A 16,112-nucleotide genomic window follows, 5' to 3' on the forward strand; every position below is an offset into this window, starting at 1 on the left:
CAGGCCATCTCTGGCAAAGCATTGAGGTCTGTCAATAATGTTATCCCAAGCAGACAGATACTGGTTCCCCTTAGAATGACACCAGAAACTTAGCCAATTGTTGAACTCAATCATTTTCTGTTTGTACTGCGGTATCATTCTGGGCGATGGTAGGATGCTGCTCAGGCCTAGGGTCATACCTGTCTGGGCCACATAATCGAAGAACTCCTCCATGTCTCTTTTCATGTAGTCCAGTGAGGTGCATCTCAGGTCATTCACACCCACATGGACAATGACAGAGTCATACTTGTACTTGTTGTGGAATGACCTGAGTGCGTGTGTTATGTGTTGGATTCTGGCACCTGATAGACAGCTGACTGTTGCCTTCTTCTTATTCAACCTGGTGAGTGGGACATCAGTGTGCCTAACTATTGAGTCACCTATGATTAGTATATTGGGCGAGCTGTTTTGCCTTAGGGGCTTAGGTTGAGGGGCACATTGTGTAGGTGAGCTATGTGTCTTGTGGTTTGTGCTGTGTTGTGGTGGTTGAGTGCGTTTCTGCTTTGGAGGTCTCTGCTGTTTGTGTATATTTCTGTTGAGAGCCTCCACAAAGATGGGTGTGTGGTTTGTGTTTTTATATGAGAGCTGTGATGGTGGGTGTTCTGGAGAGATATGGGTTGCATGTGGTGTGGTGCAGGTGTTGACATTCTCCTCTTGACCAGCTATTCTGGTCTTGGTTTTAGAGTGCATGGCTTCCAGTTTGGATATATAAGTGGATTTCTCACAAGTCTGAGTGTTGGGAGGTAAGAGGAGAGGGTTGTCTGTGTAAATGAGGCAGTTGCTACACTGCCTCAGAATGCCCAAGTTCACCAGGTTAATAGGGGAAAGCACAGGGAACTGACCTTTAGACATGCCAGGAGGGATGGTCATTATTACTAAGTACTGGAGCTGTTTCCTTATATAGTCCTTTTACAGGAAAAATGTCACTCAAGGTGTTTGAGTCTGTACAGAGCACTGCCAAGCACTTGAGAGAAAATGAATACATAGACCTGAAAATTTAAGGATGAAGCATATAGGCAGATATTCTGAAGTTAGAAAGAAATCAAGCAGTACTTACTGAAAAATAAAGAATTAGCTTGTCAAGAATGATGAAAAGAGGGGAGTCGCATGAATGGCTACTGCCTGGCTGCTACTAATGCTGATCGCAGCACAGCTTCACTCTGTTGGGATACAATATTCCTTTGCTTCTTCTCTCACCAGAAGCAAAATATTAGCACCAATCCCAAGAAGAGAAGCAGGCCATGGCCTGTTTGGTGATCCACAGTCTTGTCCCAGATAATGCAAGGGTCTGCAGGCTTGTAGCCTTTTTCTGGTAGATGCCTTGAATAGCAACCAGACCAGTCAGGTAGGTTAAGCACAGACACTCACTCTCCAACCAGAAATAGTCAGAAATCAGTGCACTCTGCTCCTACTCTCACCAGGATCAGAATATAAGCACAGATTCCAAGCTGTTACCTATAAATCAGTTAAGCTTTCTGGTGATCAGCAGTCTCCAGGAAATAATGTAACTGCACTCCTTCTCTCACCAGGAGAAAATAGAAGCACTAATCCGAAGATGACTACTGAGAGGTAGAATGTGGGCTCTCCAATAATTGGTGGTCTTGCAATAGATGCTTAAAGGTAAGATGAAAAAAATGGTTTATCCTGAACACTGCAGTGTGCACTACAGGAGTTAGATGTGAAAGTCGGTAACTTAACTTTTACCTGTCTAAAAAGTTAAGTTTTAGTGGAGAGTCACTATTTTTAAAACAGCAAGATAGATTGAAAGGGGGTGGTCACTTTTGTATTCTGGTACTATGGAATACAGTAGGATAGCCAATAAATTTAAATAGTTGCAGGGGTGTGATTTTTGTGCTTACTCACACCAGCTAGTAAAAGCAGATAGGAAATGAGATATATGGTCAAATTAACATAAGAGGCAGGCAACTAGAAAGACAATGGTGTTTAAGAACACAACGGTAACTGGGTAGGAGGGTAGGAAAAAATTCTGTCTGACTCACAAGAGACAGAGCTGTGGTCTCTTTTCAAGTTTCAATATGGAGTTAAAAGCAGAATACAAGTAAAACACAGTGTAAAGAAAACAAATCACAGTATACAAAATAGAAAAAAGCAATAAAGTAATACAAAATACAACAAATAAAAAGCAAGCTAAACTTTCCCTCACACCAAACTGTAGCAGACTCTGGGTGAGCCTTTCCAGTAAAGCTGGTATATCGGGCTACACCTCCTTCCACATGTTCAGACCACAAACTGAAGGCATGAAAACTAAAATATATGGTGTATCAATATTCATTAAACATAGATACACCTTCAGATTGGTTAGACAGCATGATTCCCTGGAGAATTTTCAGGTGCAATTAACAACTGTTAGTAGGACACCTATGTAAGAAACTGAAGGCATGAAAACTAAAAGTCAGGTGCAATTAACAACTGTTAGTAGGACACCTATGTAAGTCATCACCAGCTACAGGATCCCCTCCATGAATCAGGACACCCACTCTGCCTATTTGGATCTGCTTGGGTCTGTCAAGATACAACCAAACACAATGGTTTTGGGTGACTTTAACTACCCATCCATTGACTGGGGAAATTACATGTGCACAAATTCAGTTGCCCAGAGGTTCCTTGACTTCATTAACTCCAGTGCCCTGGATCTGCTAGTTGACAGCCCCACAAAGGGTGACAATATCCTGGATCTGATGCTTACCAATATGGAGAACCACTGTAGCACCCCGACTGTGAGGTTTTCCCTGGTGAGATCTGACCACAGATCAGTTTCATTCAAAATAACTATCATACCTGACCCCCCCCCCCCCCACGCACCAAATAAACTAAAAAACTTCTCCAAAGCAGATGGAAGAACAAATCTGTCTGGTGGACAACTGGCATTAACAGGCTTTATAACAAGAGGAATAAATTGCTATCTAAGAGTAAGAGGGAGCAAACCCTAAACTGGAAACACTCCCTCCTCAGCTTAAACAAGCAAATAAGACTTTTTGTGAAGTCCTCTAAAGCTAACTACAAATCCAAATTAGCCTCCTTAACTAAGGACAACCATAAGGTATTTTTAGTTACATCTATAACCTAAAAGGAAAGGCCCAGATGTGTGCCAAACTGTAGGTGATGATACCACATATACCGTGCCTGTGGACATTGCTAACCTGTTAGCCTACAGGTTCTATGAAAACTTCACTCCCTTATCCCCACCACAGTTACCCCAAGACATCCCTACCACCTGTCCTCTACCTTGTATCTCTAAATAGCAGGTCATGAATGCCCTGCCTAAGGTCAAAATCTCAGCATCCATGGGACCTGATAACATCCCGGCTCCATCCTACAAGGGCTTAAAGAAGAATTAGCAACTTCATTGGTTACTGTTTTCAGTCATAGTCTAAAGATAGGCTTCATCCTAGCTGAATGGAAAAAGGCCACCATTATCTCCTTGCACAAAAGTGGTGCTTCCACTGACCCCAAGAACTATAGACCTATTAGCCTGACTAGCGTTATCTGGAAGGTCATGGAGAGAATCATCATGGACCTTATCAACAAAGATATTGGTAATCTCCAAACACTTGACCTAATCATTTTGGATTTGTCAAAGGGGGATCATGCCTGTTAAACCTAGTGGACTTCTTTGAGATAGGCAGAAAGGCCCTCAATGAGGAGAAATCTGTTCATACAGCCTAACTAAACTTAGCCAAGGCTTTTGACACTATTCTCCACTCAGGCATAATTGACAAGCTTACCCAGTTAGGTATCAACCCATATATCATTAGATGAGTCACTAACTGGCTCAATGATAGAACCCAAATAGTCAAAATAGGGGAATCCACCTCCAGCAGCAGACCTGTAACCAGTGGTGTTCCACAGGGATCAGTCCTGGCACCTCTACTGTTTGGAATCTATTTATCTGAAGTACAATCTAAAACTAATGGTCTGTGGCTAACAAAGTTTGCTGATGACTGCAAACTGGGAGTGGTCATAGAATCTCCAAATGATGTCAAGATCCTATAAAAGGGTCTTACACAAACTAATGATTGGTGCCAAAGTCATGACCTTAAACTCAATATAAAAAAAAAGCATCATCATCCCTTTTGGTAAGAACGACGTTCCTGCTAACTACCACATCAATAACAGCACCCTAAGTACGCAATCAGTTTTGAGAGACCTTGTCACACAGGTTGACAGCACTTTGATCACCATGTCTCCACAGTGGTAAGAAGGGCATTCTATATTGCTCATCTCATATGCAAGGGCCTTGCCTCCAAAAATCAGAAGGTATAACCTCCCTGTACTCTTCCCTCATCAGGCCAATAATTGAGTACAATGCTCCTTTTGGTATGTACCTTTCCAAGCACTTGCATCAACTGGAGAAACCACAAAGGTTCCTCACAAGGAAAATTCAAGGTCTTCAGCATCTATCCTATGAGGATCGTCTGAAATCACTCACTTTATTCTGTTTTATACCAACTACTCAGAGACAATTTCTGCCTTGCATATAAGGCAATCTCTGACCCTGCTTTACTGGAAATGCTGCATATCCGTAAGTCAAATGGTACATGGGTTACTCGCTCTAAAGGCCTTAACCTGGTATGTGACATTAATAGAACCTGCTAGAGGGACAGATTTGTCTCCCAGAGGTTACCACACCGTTGGAACAGACTGCCATTTTATGTCAAACAGAGCACCTTATTGGCACTCTTCAAACGTAATTTGAACTGTTGGATGGAAAACCATAAATTCAGCCCAGGGGTTCCACCTATGTTCCTCTTAAACAGGGGTGATTGGTACTAATCATGGAAATAAGGGTAAAACTTGGCTAGGCTTGTAAGGGCCCTAGGGTCACTAGCCTAGTAACCACCTATGATCCTATGTATTACCTAACTATTGCCTTAGGGTCAGAAAATATGGGATGAGAAGTACCAAATGTGCTGAGGGTGCCAGTATATAGATGCAAATGGTCCAGTAATAAGGATATTGTTTATAGTGATAGTGGATCTATTTATGTTACAGTGGTACTTGCGTTTGCATAATGTTCAGGGCAAGATTATGTTTGGGGATTATAATTGGCTGGTATTTAGAATGACACCGGGCTTATAAGTAAGGTTTTTAACTGAGGATTAATATGTCAGAGGGAATATAATGAGATTGATTTAAAAAATAGTTATCAATAGGTGAGAGATAGTCACTGGTTAATGAATTCCTAGCAGCGTGTATTCTTGCTTCTAAGTTGTTTTCATAGTATATGTGTTGAAAGAATTGATCACAAGTTTGCAGCAAAAGAGTTAATAGAAGGGACATCTGTTTAGTATAACTGACTTTATCACTACCGTGTCAAGACAAATATAAGCTATAAGTGATGCTGAATTAATAATATTATGTTTCTGTTGTTGCACAGTGATTACCATTATAGTAAGGTTTTTTACCTAAGAAATATTAGCGTTATCACCTTTCTTTAAAAGTTAAGAAAACAATTTGCATATGAATCAATAAAAAATAATGACAATCCAGTTCTAGTCCATCTCTTGTGATAAATGTTCTAAACCAGTTGAAGTACCCAGTCCCTAACAAGAAAACACTTTTCCTTTTTCCATTTTCCATTTTTGCAGACATGTTTTATTAAGTTAAATTGACATAATATCCCTCTCTATATCCAAACACATGTGGGATGTTAAAGTGATAAAACATTTCCAAAATATTTTCCTTAAGTCTGTATTAATAATGGATTGTAATATTTTATCTAAAACCCCAAAAGAATTACCAACTTCATCATTAGGGAAGCCAAAAGTTAACCATATCAGAACCCTCTGGACATGTTCTTTAAGCTGTTCCATCCACTAAATCTCATAAGTCCAGCTTCCATCAAGGCCCTACATAAACCAGCCAGGGTAGGGGATATTCTCCTGAAGGTTGAAAACCCTCCAGCTAAATGATCCCAAGGGGTGAATTCCCTGAGAAGACAAAGTTTAATAGCCTAAACAGAAATATATTTGAGTTGGGCAGAAAATAAACTACCACAAGCAATAGGCTATTTTATTGCTACTTTATTAGGTGGTTATCCCATTTCAAAATCTTTCATCATAACCTTGTTGGAAGGTTAACAAATACCTCTTCTATTAGCAAGCAACCTACTGCACAGACACATCAGACTTAAAGGACCATATTCCACTGCAAGAGAGAGCAAGCCTCCTAATCAAAGGGATGTCCCTGCATGACAGATTCTGTACCCCTGTATCTGAAAATGGAAAAAGGATTATCCCAAAGCAGCATTATAATTTCTGAACATGAAATTCCCATCTCAAAACTGCCCGGAGCCCCCAATCAGCAACACCCGTCCTGATGAAGGGAAAAGAAAGAATTCCTAAGGAAGATATTGCGTTGAAAAGAGTATTATTTGCATTGGCAGTCCATGCCAGTTAAGGTGATCATGTCTGCAGGTACATTTAGCCAAAGTTTACTTGGACTGGAAAGAAAGCAGGGAAACTGAGCAAGTGGCAGTATTTGATGACATCCCAAAATATATTTTAATGAAAATAAAATAAAATGCATTTAATCAACAACTAAAACTAAAAGACTTCGATTTAATGTAATCATTCACTTACAGGCTGGATTTAATTGGAACTTATGCTGGTGATGCAGTACCTTATGTACATGCAATTACATACAGCCAAGTGTCAAGACAAGCATGTATGGAAGGTAAAATAAAAAAAACACCACTCTGTGAACGTCCACAAACTGTTTAATCAATGATACTAAGAAGGGAGGGTAGTAAGATGGAGACCCAGACATTGCCACAGTTCCAGAAGAGGCTAGTTCAGGGAAAGAACTAGGAAGTACAAGTCAGACCAAATCCAAGCCACATGTAGTAAGAGTTAACTAGACTTCTGTTAGATGAGGAACAAAGAAAAAGTGAGATAAGGACAACTGTCCGATCTCACCTTACAGGATTGGACATTGCACAAGCAGAGGGCTTTCTCTATATTTGTGTATGTGTCTTTGTACTTTGACCTTACATGACCTGAGGGAGGTAGCCAAAGATATTCCTGATCGCAAGGGCAGGGGAGTCTGTATACTGGGGCAGTGAGTTATGGTGCAGATAGTGTATAGGCCTATACTATTAGAAGGTAAGAGGGGAATGGTTAAATGCTTTAATTGCAATTTCTGTCAATATTTATATATTGAAGCCAGTGAATTGGAGGTGGAAATTTTAAAGTAGAAGTGCCAGGAATGTTCACTTGTAAAGCCAAGAATGTTATTTATTTATTAGTGTGCCTCAAATGTAGATCCTTCTATGTGGAAAGAACAACGAGAGAACTATATAGAAGGATCTATGAATATAAGTATGCTATTACCAGTGGGGATGTAAGAAATGCTATGAGTAAACATTATATAGAGAAAAAATGTAGAATAAAATTTAAATGCTTAGTGTCAGACGTTTTAAAAAATAATAGTAATATCATAAATGTAGAAGAAGAGTTAGGCTAGCTAGAATACTGCTGGCAGGTGAGGCTAAATGCATGTTTCCCACCATGGCTAAACAATAGAGAGGAATTTGTGATGTATTTGGGAAGGAAAGGGTTAAAACATTGAAATGTGGTTTTAGTAGTTGTCATTGTTTCTATTGGTATCATGTGATAGTATCATGTGAGGGTTGTAAATGTGTATTTATGTGTTACATGAAGTATTATAGCCTCAGTCTGAAGAAGTCTCTGAGTGAGTTGTAAGGAGACGAAAGCGCTAACTGGAGGCACTTTTGCAATAAATGTTGTTATATCCTACCAATACTGCATTTTTTAGTTATATTTTCTTAGTTATTTGTGTTGTACACTGCTTTTTCAGAGCAGATAGTGTATTCTTTAAGGGGAAGTGCTTGAGAAAGAGCAGTAGTGCAGCAGCCATTAGTCACAATGGCCTAGCAGAAGGCAGTTCTGGTCATATCTTAAGATATTCCTTTTTCAGGCTATATGGGCATAAACAATACAAAAAAGGACACTTATGCAAAATTCATGCCAGCCACAGATTGAAAAAGATGCAAGAGGATATTGCAAGACACATGAGCAATGCCAAAAGGTTAACAAGGCAGCAGATAAACCCATAGTTGCCTTGGTATCTTTACCAATTATTGAGGAACCATTTCAAAGGATATCCATGAATACTGTGAAGCATGTAAAAACCCCCAAACACCAAAAGTAAGAGGTAGATCTTTGTGGTTGTAGTCTAAACTACTAAGTTCCCTGAGACAGTAGCTTTGTGTTCTACTGAGTCAGAAAATTTGACAGACGTTCTTTTAGAATTTCTTTTCAGTGGCGGAGCTTTCCTCAGGAAATATTGACATATGTAGGTGTTAATTTCATGTCAAATCTGAGGAGTAACTTGTGGAAGCATTGTGAGATAAAAGTGGCTAAAGAGTATTCCTGCCATCCACAAACAAGCACACAAATGAAATGGTAGCGAGGTTTAAACCTACTGTTAAGACCATGCTGAGAACATTCATAGAGCAGGTCAAGTGGGAATGGAACAAGCACTTGCCTCATGTTGTCTTTGAATACAGAGATGTGCCCCTAAAGTCAATTTTTAACCATTTGAAATAGTTTAGCTTCACAGAGTAAGGGACCCTCCTAGACTTAATCAGCGATGAGTGGAGGGAAGATAAATGTTATTTGCACAGGATTCCGTTTGGGAGTATGCCCAAAATCGTATGACTACACTTAAGGAGTGCATTAGGTTGGCACAGGAGTACATAACACAAACAAATCAGCAACAAAAAGATCTTGTATAACCAGACAGCTATAATTCAAACATATAGAGATGGAGAGAAGGTTATGATGCTTGTACATGAAGGCAGCATGGGAGAGTCATTTCACTATTATCAGAAAGGTACGCAATGTTAACTATTTGGTTGAGTTGCCAACCAGGTGTCAGAAGCACAGATTCTGACATTTTTACTTATTAACGTTGACAACACTGATCATAATGTGTTGATAATCATGCCTGTAACACTACTTATGTGGGCTACCTTATCCCACTCAAACTGATAGCACTTGAAAGGCAAACCACACAGAATACATTGGTTCCACTGTAATTGAATTACTGTGATAAATTTCCACTATTCAGTGCTGCTATAAAGCACACTAACTGTGAAAAAATTACTTCAGCTGAACAAGGAATGCATCGGATTGTTTATTACTTAGTTGAAAAGATGTTCTTACATTTAATTTTTTTTTTTACTTTCAACTCTAAGCAACTGCTGTTCAGACCACCACTAGTCAGGAATGTGACACCTGTTTAATTGACTGCTGGTAGGTATTAATGAGTTAGCATGATGAAGCTCTATCATGATAGAGAAACACTGACACTTGGTATCTGTAGATGGTTACAGAAGGCATCAGACAAGATTCGAGTGGTCGACATTCAAAATGAGTCTTTGACTCCTTAGTGAAGGAGGTAGTGCTTTCACAGCAGCTATCTCCTCCTACACAGGCTCAGGAAATCAGAGCAGCAGTACAGCAGTTTGTGGACATGTTCACTACTAAGCCAGGAAGTTCCTAAATGATGGAACATCATGTATACAGATGGACCCAATGACCAATCAAACAGGCTCTTTACTGGGTACCTGAGCAAGTCAAACAAACCAAGAAGGAAAAACTGCAGGAAATGCTGGATCTGTGATTAATCCAAAATTTCAAAAGTCCCTAGACTTCACCAGTCATGCTGGTGCCAAAAATAGATGGGATCACTTTATTCTCTATAGACTATAGGAAACAAAATAGACACACAGTGAGATGATTTACTCATGCCTAGAATGGATAGAGCTTTAGAGAAGTTAGGTATAGCTAAGTATCAGATTATTACTGACCTAACTAAGGCTTACTGGGAGGTACCCTTAACACCCACAACAAGGGAAATGTCACATTTTGTTACTCCTTTTATGTATACTCAAATACCACTTCAGATGAAAAATGCCCCAGCAACTTCCAGAGGCAAATAGACCATATACTGACAGGAACAGGAGACTATGACCTCTGTTATATAGATTATAATGTTGCCTACAGCTAGTTTTCCCAGGAACATTTTCAGCATGTTAGGAAGGTACTTAGCAGACTAAAACAGACATTGTTAACTATCAAGGCAAAGAAATAACATGTAGGCATGGTGGAATTCTCTTGCTATGGTCATGCAGTGTGTGGTTGCAAAATGCAGTCAGATTTTACCAAGGTGAAGGCTATTCAAGCATGTCTGCCCTTGTTATGAATAAGCAGATGAGGGTATACCTTGGAACAATGTGGTACTATAAGACGTTTGTCCCTCACTATAGCACAACAGCCAGTTTTCTTCCTGACCTTACACAAACACACCTGGATGAAGTTGTTGGACACTGGCTTATGAACAGGCATTCCAAAAGCTCAAGGAGCACTAGAGTGGATACCCTGTACTAGCCAGTCCTAACTACAATCAAGAGTTTATTGTGAATATATGTGCTTCAGTCCATGGTCTATTGGCTAAAGTTAGCCAGGTCTCTTCAAATTAACAGGAGTACCCAGTAATGTGTCTCAGATGCACATTTCATTTAAAAGAAGAATTGAGTTTGATGTGGAAAAGGAATGTTTTGGAATAGTTTGGGCTCTCCAAAGGCTTCAATGCTACATATGTAGTAGAAAATTCACAATGGTTGTAGATAATAATGTGAGAATAAAACAGTAAGCTTTCCAGATGGAGTCTGGGACTATGTTCCTACAATATGACTATCCAGCACAGGAATGCTGCCAATCAGGCAGGTGTGTGGGTAGTGTAACTGAGTAATGCACCTTCAACCCAAGCTATGTTTCCTGCATGCATTTCAATAAAACGTACTTGAGGTCTATAAAGGAAGACATAAAAGATGTGCAAATCTGCATTTTTTAAGTAAAACTACAGTAGAGTTTTGGAAAAGTAAAACTGTTTTACACACAGACATTAGCATAGCTAACATAAAACTAAGGCATTATAAATATTGGCATCACCTTTTGATGAGAGACTTCTAAGTCATAGCTACCATGCTACTAATTTGTTCGATTCATTTAAGAGTGTATAGTAACTGTGCCTTGGGTGTGCCAGATTGGTCTGGCTGATGGCAGCATGTTACTGTAAAAGTGGTAAGTGCTAATGACACTGAAATGGTATTATTATTCCAACTTGGAAATCATTGTGTGTGTAAATGTTTTAGCCAAGATTTAGTTACCGTTAGTTAGACAGCACTGAAAGTCACTGGGCTGTAAGTAAAGTGCATGAAATCATAGGAAGCCAATGGCTGTAGATTTGATCTCTGGTGGTAAAATGTGAACCTTATTTGGGTGTGGCAGGCACTGACCATAGCCCCAGGGAGCAATGTTCACTTGCCATACACTTGTAAGGCCAAAAATGTCATGTTATCAGAATGTTTTTTATGGCCATCCCTGACTGTGATAAATTGTTGATACTGTGTTTATTCACAGAATACTTAATCAGATGTCTTTAAAATGCAGGCTCAGAATTGCAACAGATCAATCAGCATACCAAAACAGTATTTACCATTCAGCTCATATTAACTGGTCAATTTTAGATTTTATTTTGCACATATGTATTTCTGTATTTACTGATTTAAGTTCCTTGCATTCTGTTTGCTTCAGTGTTATACAAAATCTACATAACTTTTTAAGCAAAAAAGAGTAATGAGATATCTTCTTCCTTCTCCTCCTCCTCAATTTTCATTGTTAGCACTTGAAAAGAAGTTCCAAGAGAATGGGATGACTATGCAAACAAAGGTGGAAGAACTGAAGCAATTAGAGGAGACAGTGGTTGGTTTACTGCAGTATATTCGTCAAGAAGCGTCAGTATACTCCACGTGCAACTAAAGTGAAGAACGTGGAAGAAAGCAAATACAATTCTTCTGAAACAAGCAGTTAAATGTGCATTCTTCTTAGAATATGGCATGTTCTAAAATTTAAAGTCAAAATGGATCCTCCCCCCTTTTAAATATGTCATGTATCAATATACAGACAAATTATATACAGTTTTCATACATTTATTATATACTGAAAGTGAAAATGTTTAGAGTTTACTGCTTATGGCCCAGGGTTCCAAAACATTATTGACCTTTTTCTGAGCTCTTAAAAAACTTGAAAGGCTTCCTCACCTTTCTTCCTGTACATGCTCCTTCATCCTGGTAAGGAAAAAAGGACAGATAACTTTTAACCAAATTGTTAAGCTCCTTAAGCCAAAATATCTGAGCACATTTAGGCCAAACATTCCCTCTAAGTAAGATTTAAATTTACTGATATTAGGTAAAGTCATATTTATGAATATAATTGTTTGTCACATGCCAAATGTGCATTTGGAAATAAAAAAAACAAGTTTTATAAATGTTTGGAATACTTCACTGTCATTTAAGAAAATCTACTTGCCTAATTCATATACTTACTGAAATTTTAACAGTATCACTCTATAGTAATCTACTGACCAGAGTAAAGAATAGTTTATCTAGTTCCTATCAATAATGTTTCAATAGACTTGTAATGTCAGACCCCTGATATTTCACAAGATATGTCAAACAGAAAAAATGTTACTTGTTTTAAAACTGTTGCAAGATTAGCAGAAGTGGTCACCAGTAGTCATATACTACTATGGTGCATAGGTCAGAACCATTTTATGAGTGCAAGACCAGGCTTTATTCTGTTTGTTAACTAACCAAAGATGCAAATGCCGTTGTAACTAGACAGTACCACTTACTCCACCAAGGATAAAATCAGCTGCAAACCTATGACAAACAGTAATGCCTACCTATCTATGAATGTTGAATAAAACTCTCAGCTCCTCTTCCTACCAAACTATTAATGCCTTGAAGGACTGAAATAGCACTTATCCACTTGATGACTCGAAGTCTGTGACTTTTTGATAATATGTTGACTTGGAATGTTGATTATGAACTTCCCATCTCATACCAGTCCGACCTCTGAGTGTCTGTGCTCCAGAAAATGGTTCAAGCTTCATGTGTTTGATTAATTCCCATACAGCCTACATCACTTCTGCTTGCATTCCTCAATTTACCCTCCCACCATCCAATTGTGTAAGTGTATTTATTGCATTTTACTGTGTCTCAGTCTGTTTGCCTACACGTCATGCTGTTAGTGAGGCAGCACAACAAGTTTCACGTTGATCATACATTAACCCAGACTGTGAGTCTGCCTGTGTGACAGCTGGCCTTTCAGGGAAGTATTTTCTCCATAGCCAGTGAACCTAAGCTGTGAAACTTTGCTGTAAGATCCTATATTTTCTCTGAATCTGTATTGTTCCCCAGTGAGGAAGACTTTTTAAGTTTCTCCTTAGCATGCATCTAACCAAAGACCTAGAAAATTACTCGTGCCACTCACACTCACTGTTGCTTATACCTGTATTTTCTTTTCTCCCCAATAACCAGGAATGATCACCTATGCTGTGTAACTCATTAGCTTTTACTATAGACCCATAGATGTACATTAGGGCTTTACACTGCTATACATATGCACTGTTTGCCAAGGTACTCTAATTTTTTTTGTGAATCTCTGCTTCCCATGATGTTCAAAAGTGAACTTGTGCCTTATTAATTTCACAAAGCCAACAAGAAACAAAGATAGTGATAAAAGCCACATTCTGCCTCTGCATCTCTGGCCTTATATCACCTGTAGGGGTCTACTTCAGAAAATCGAAATACAACATCATCGAAGACAGAATCATCAAGATGAAAACTTCAAAATCTGAAAACATCGAATACCCGTAACTTGAAAAGTCATCCCTGAGAAAAGAACCACTTGGCCACCAGGACATAAAAACAGATAACAAACCACGTAAATCCCTCCAAAGTGGGGGCTTCACCCCCCCACACACACACACACACACACACACACACACACCTCCCTCTAGCTAAATATACCAACTCCGAGATCGCACTACAGTGTTGAAAGGGCAGTCTTCATCATGGTGGCCAACTGGTTCTGAAACTGGAGTTTATTTTCGTTGGTCTGGGTGTTCGCTGTTTTCAGAATTCGATGATGTTGTCTCGATGATATCATCTTCGACCATCTAGTCTTTTGATACTTTCAGGTAGATCCCACCTGCGATATAAACTGCTACTCTTTGTATTCCACACTTGCCGTCTCGTTGATTATAAATGTTTATTTTACATTTTCTTCCTCTGACAGACATCAGATAAGTATGTCTTGTCACACTCTATACACTGAATTTTTTATTAATTTGCTAAACAGGTAAGCCCACTAGACCTGAAACAAAGGGGCCCTTTTTTTAGGGCCAGCCAAACAATACTGTCTGGCTAAGTGAATTGCTAAGAATGTCACAGTTTGCAAGTGGAAACTGACAAAATCAAACCCAAGATTAGCCAGTCTTTTCATTACTCAATGACTTTAACTTTGAGCCACTGTTAGCTCATTTTGTCACTGCACGTTCAAGTCAGTTCTGCACATAGCTTCTCTCCTTGCTTATAACTCACCGTGCCAATTTTCTTTCCAGACTGGAATAGTGTGCCACTCAAGAACAAAGAAAAATTAAGTAATAATAAGCACAAATATGAACCTTTATAAATTTTTATCAACTCATCTAGGCCTAACCTCAAAGGAAGTGGCATTTTGATTGGTCTCATCTAACTCCATTGTTATGTTAACTGCATAACTTTTGTATCCATGATGATCCAATCTATCCTGTTCAGCACATTTAGGGCCGATTTCTCAACTTGTCCACTTGGGTGGCATCATGAAAGCAAGTCACCCTGATAGAAGATCTAGACCTTAAGATTATTTTCAGGTTAGAGTACCATGTGAAACTATGGACAGTACCCCTTGCCACAGCCATACAGATTTTGCCGAAAAATGCATTTTTGAAAACTCAGTAAGCAGCAATTTTTCTGTGAAATATTCAGAAAAAATATAGTCATCTGAGCACAAAGAGTACACCTAACTACACCTCTGATGAGGAAAAAAAATCACATCTGACAGAAACATTTTGCAAAATTAGAAGCAAAAAGAAAGATCTGACTTGAGTGAAGGGCCAGAAGAGCAGGGCAGTAAATGAATAAATCTACACCAAAAATGGAACTCTTAAATAATTTTACATTAGTATTTAGTAACCTGATGCCATTTCTAATATGAATGGAATGAGTTACAGTAGAGATTTGAAGAGAAAAAGCAGCATGGTGTGTTATAGATAAGGTAGAGATGGTGGAGATTGGGAATGTTTTTATGTGCCAAGTTAATTTGAGCTTACAACTACATCCTTCTGTTATATGGTGATGCAGTGGTTAGCATTATCACCTCACAGCAAGAGGTTCTCTGGTTCAATTCTCAGCTGAGTTGCCTTCTGTGCAGAGTCTGCATGTCCTCCCTGCATTCCCATGGGTTTCCTCCGGGTGCTCTGTTATTTTCCTACATTCCAAAGACGTGTGTCTGAAGCATTTCTTCCCAGGCTTCTGCTGAAAATGTGCTCTGTCCCAGTCAGACTTTCCCAGGAAGTAAATAAATAAATTTAGGAGGATGAGGTTAAGATCACCCTAGATATCTTCTTTACCCCAATCAACTTGCTGTGTTTGATAATACAGAAAAAAAACCTTCCAATCAGTAACTAGAACTTTCAATAATAGTTGCAGTTATTTCACTAAAGTCCATCTGGTTGCTTTTATCATAGAATTATTATACATAACCCTTTGTCTCCTCTGACTACAGAAATGCTAGCCATAGCAACATGCCTTTTCTCATTGAATCACTAATCACAAATTCATGCACATACTACAGAAATACTCACCAAAATCATGTCTGTTGTCCTTAGAAATTACTCGTTATATAGAAAACAAATCAGGTTCAGTACAGTCCATGTTTTGGGAGAGAACCAGGATAGAAAAAAGAATCATCATCATCCAGTGTCCTCTTATTTATTACATGTCAGATAGAATGGGTTAAATTACATTGCTGGGTATTTGACTTTGTTGTAAACCCCACTAACGTAGATTCATTACATGCCGCAAATTTGCATTTACCTACAAATGTCACACATCTGAAGGGCTAACATTGGGCTCT

At 38.9% G+C, this 16,112-nt stretch overlaps 1 protein-coding gene across 4 annotated transcripts in view; it reads left to right on the forward strand.

Moving 5' to 3' along the window:
- LOC122807740 (laminin subunit beta-1-like) overlaps nt 1–15,414 on the forward strand; it is a 2,263,691-nt gene extending 2,248,277 nt beyond the window's left edge. For 3 of the 4 annotated variants that reach the window (XM_044078727.1, XM_044078725.1, XM_044078726.1), the window contains one exon: nt 11,773–15,414. In XM_044078727.1, the coding sequence (XP_043934662.1) occupies nt 11,773–11,909 (137 nt within the window). In that variant the 3' untranslated portion in view covers nt 11,910–15,414. The remainder of the gene's footprint in view (nt 1–11,772) is intronic. The other variant, XM_044078729.1, reaches the window with a different exon arrangement.
- The last annotated feature ends 698 nt before the right edge of the window (nt 15,415–16,112 follow it).

Source organism: Protopterus annectens, chromosome 7.part1, assembly GCF_019279795.1.
Source record: "Protopterus annectens isolate FY-2018-M chromosome 7.part1, PAN1.0, whole genome shotgun sequence".
In the NCBI taxonomy this organism is placed as follows: domain Eukaryota; kingdom Metazoa; phylum Chordata; order Ceratodontiformes; family Protopteridae; genus Protopterus; species Protopterus annectens.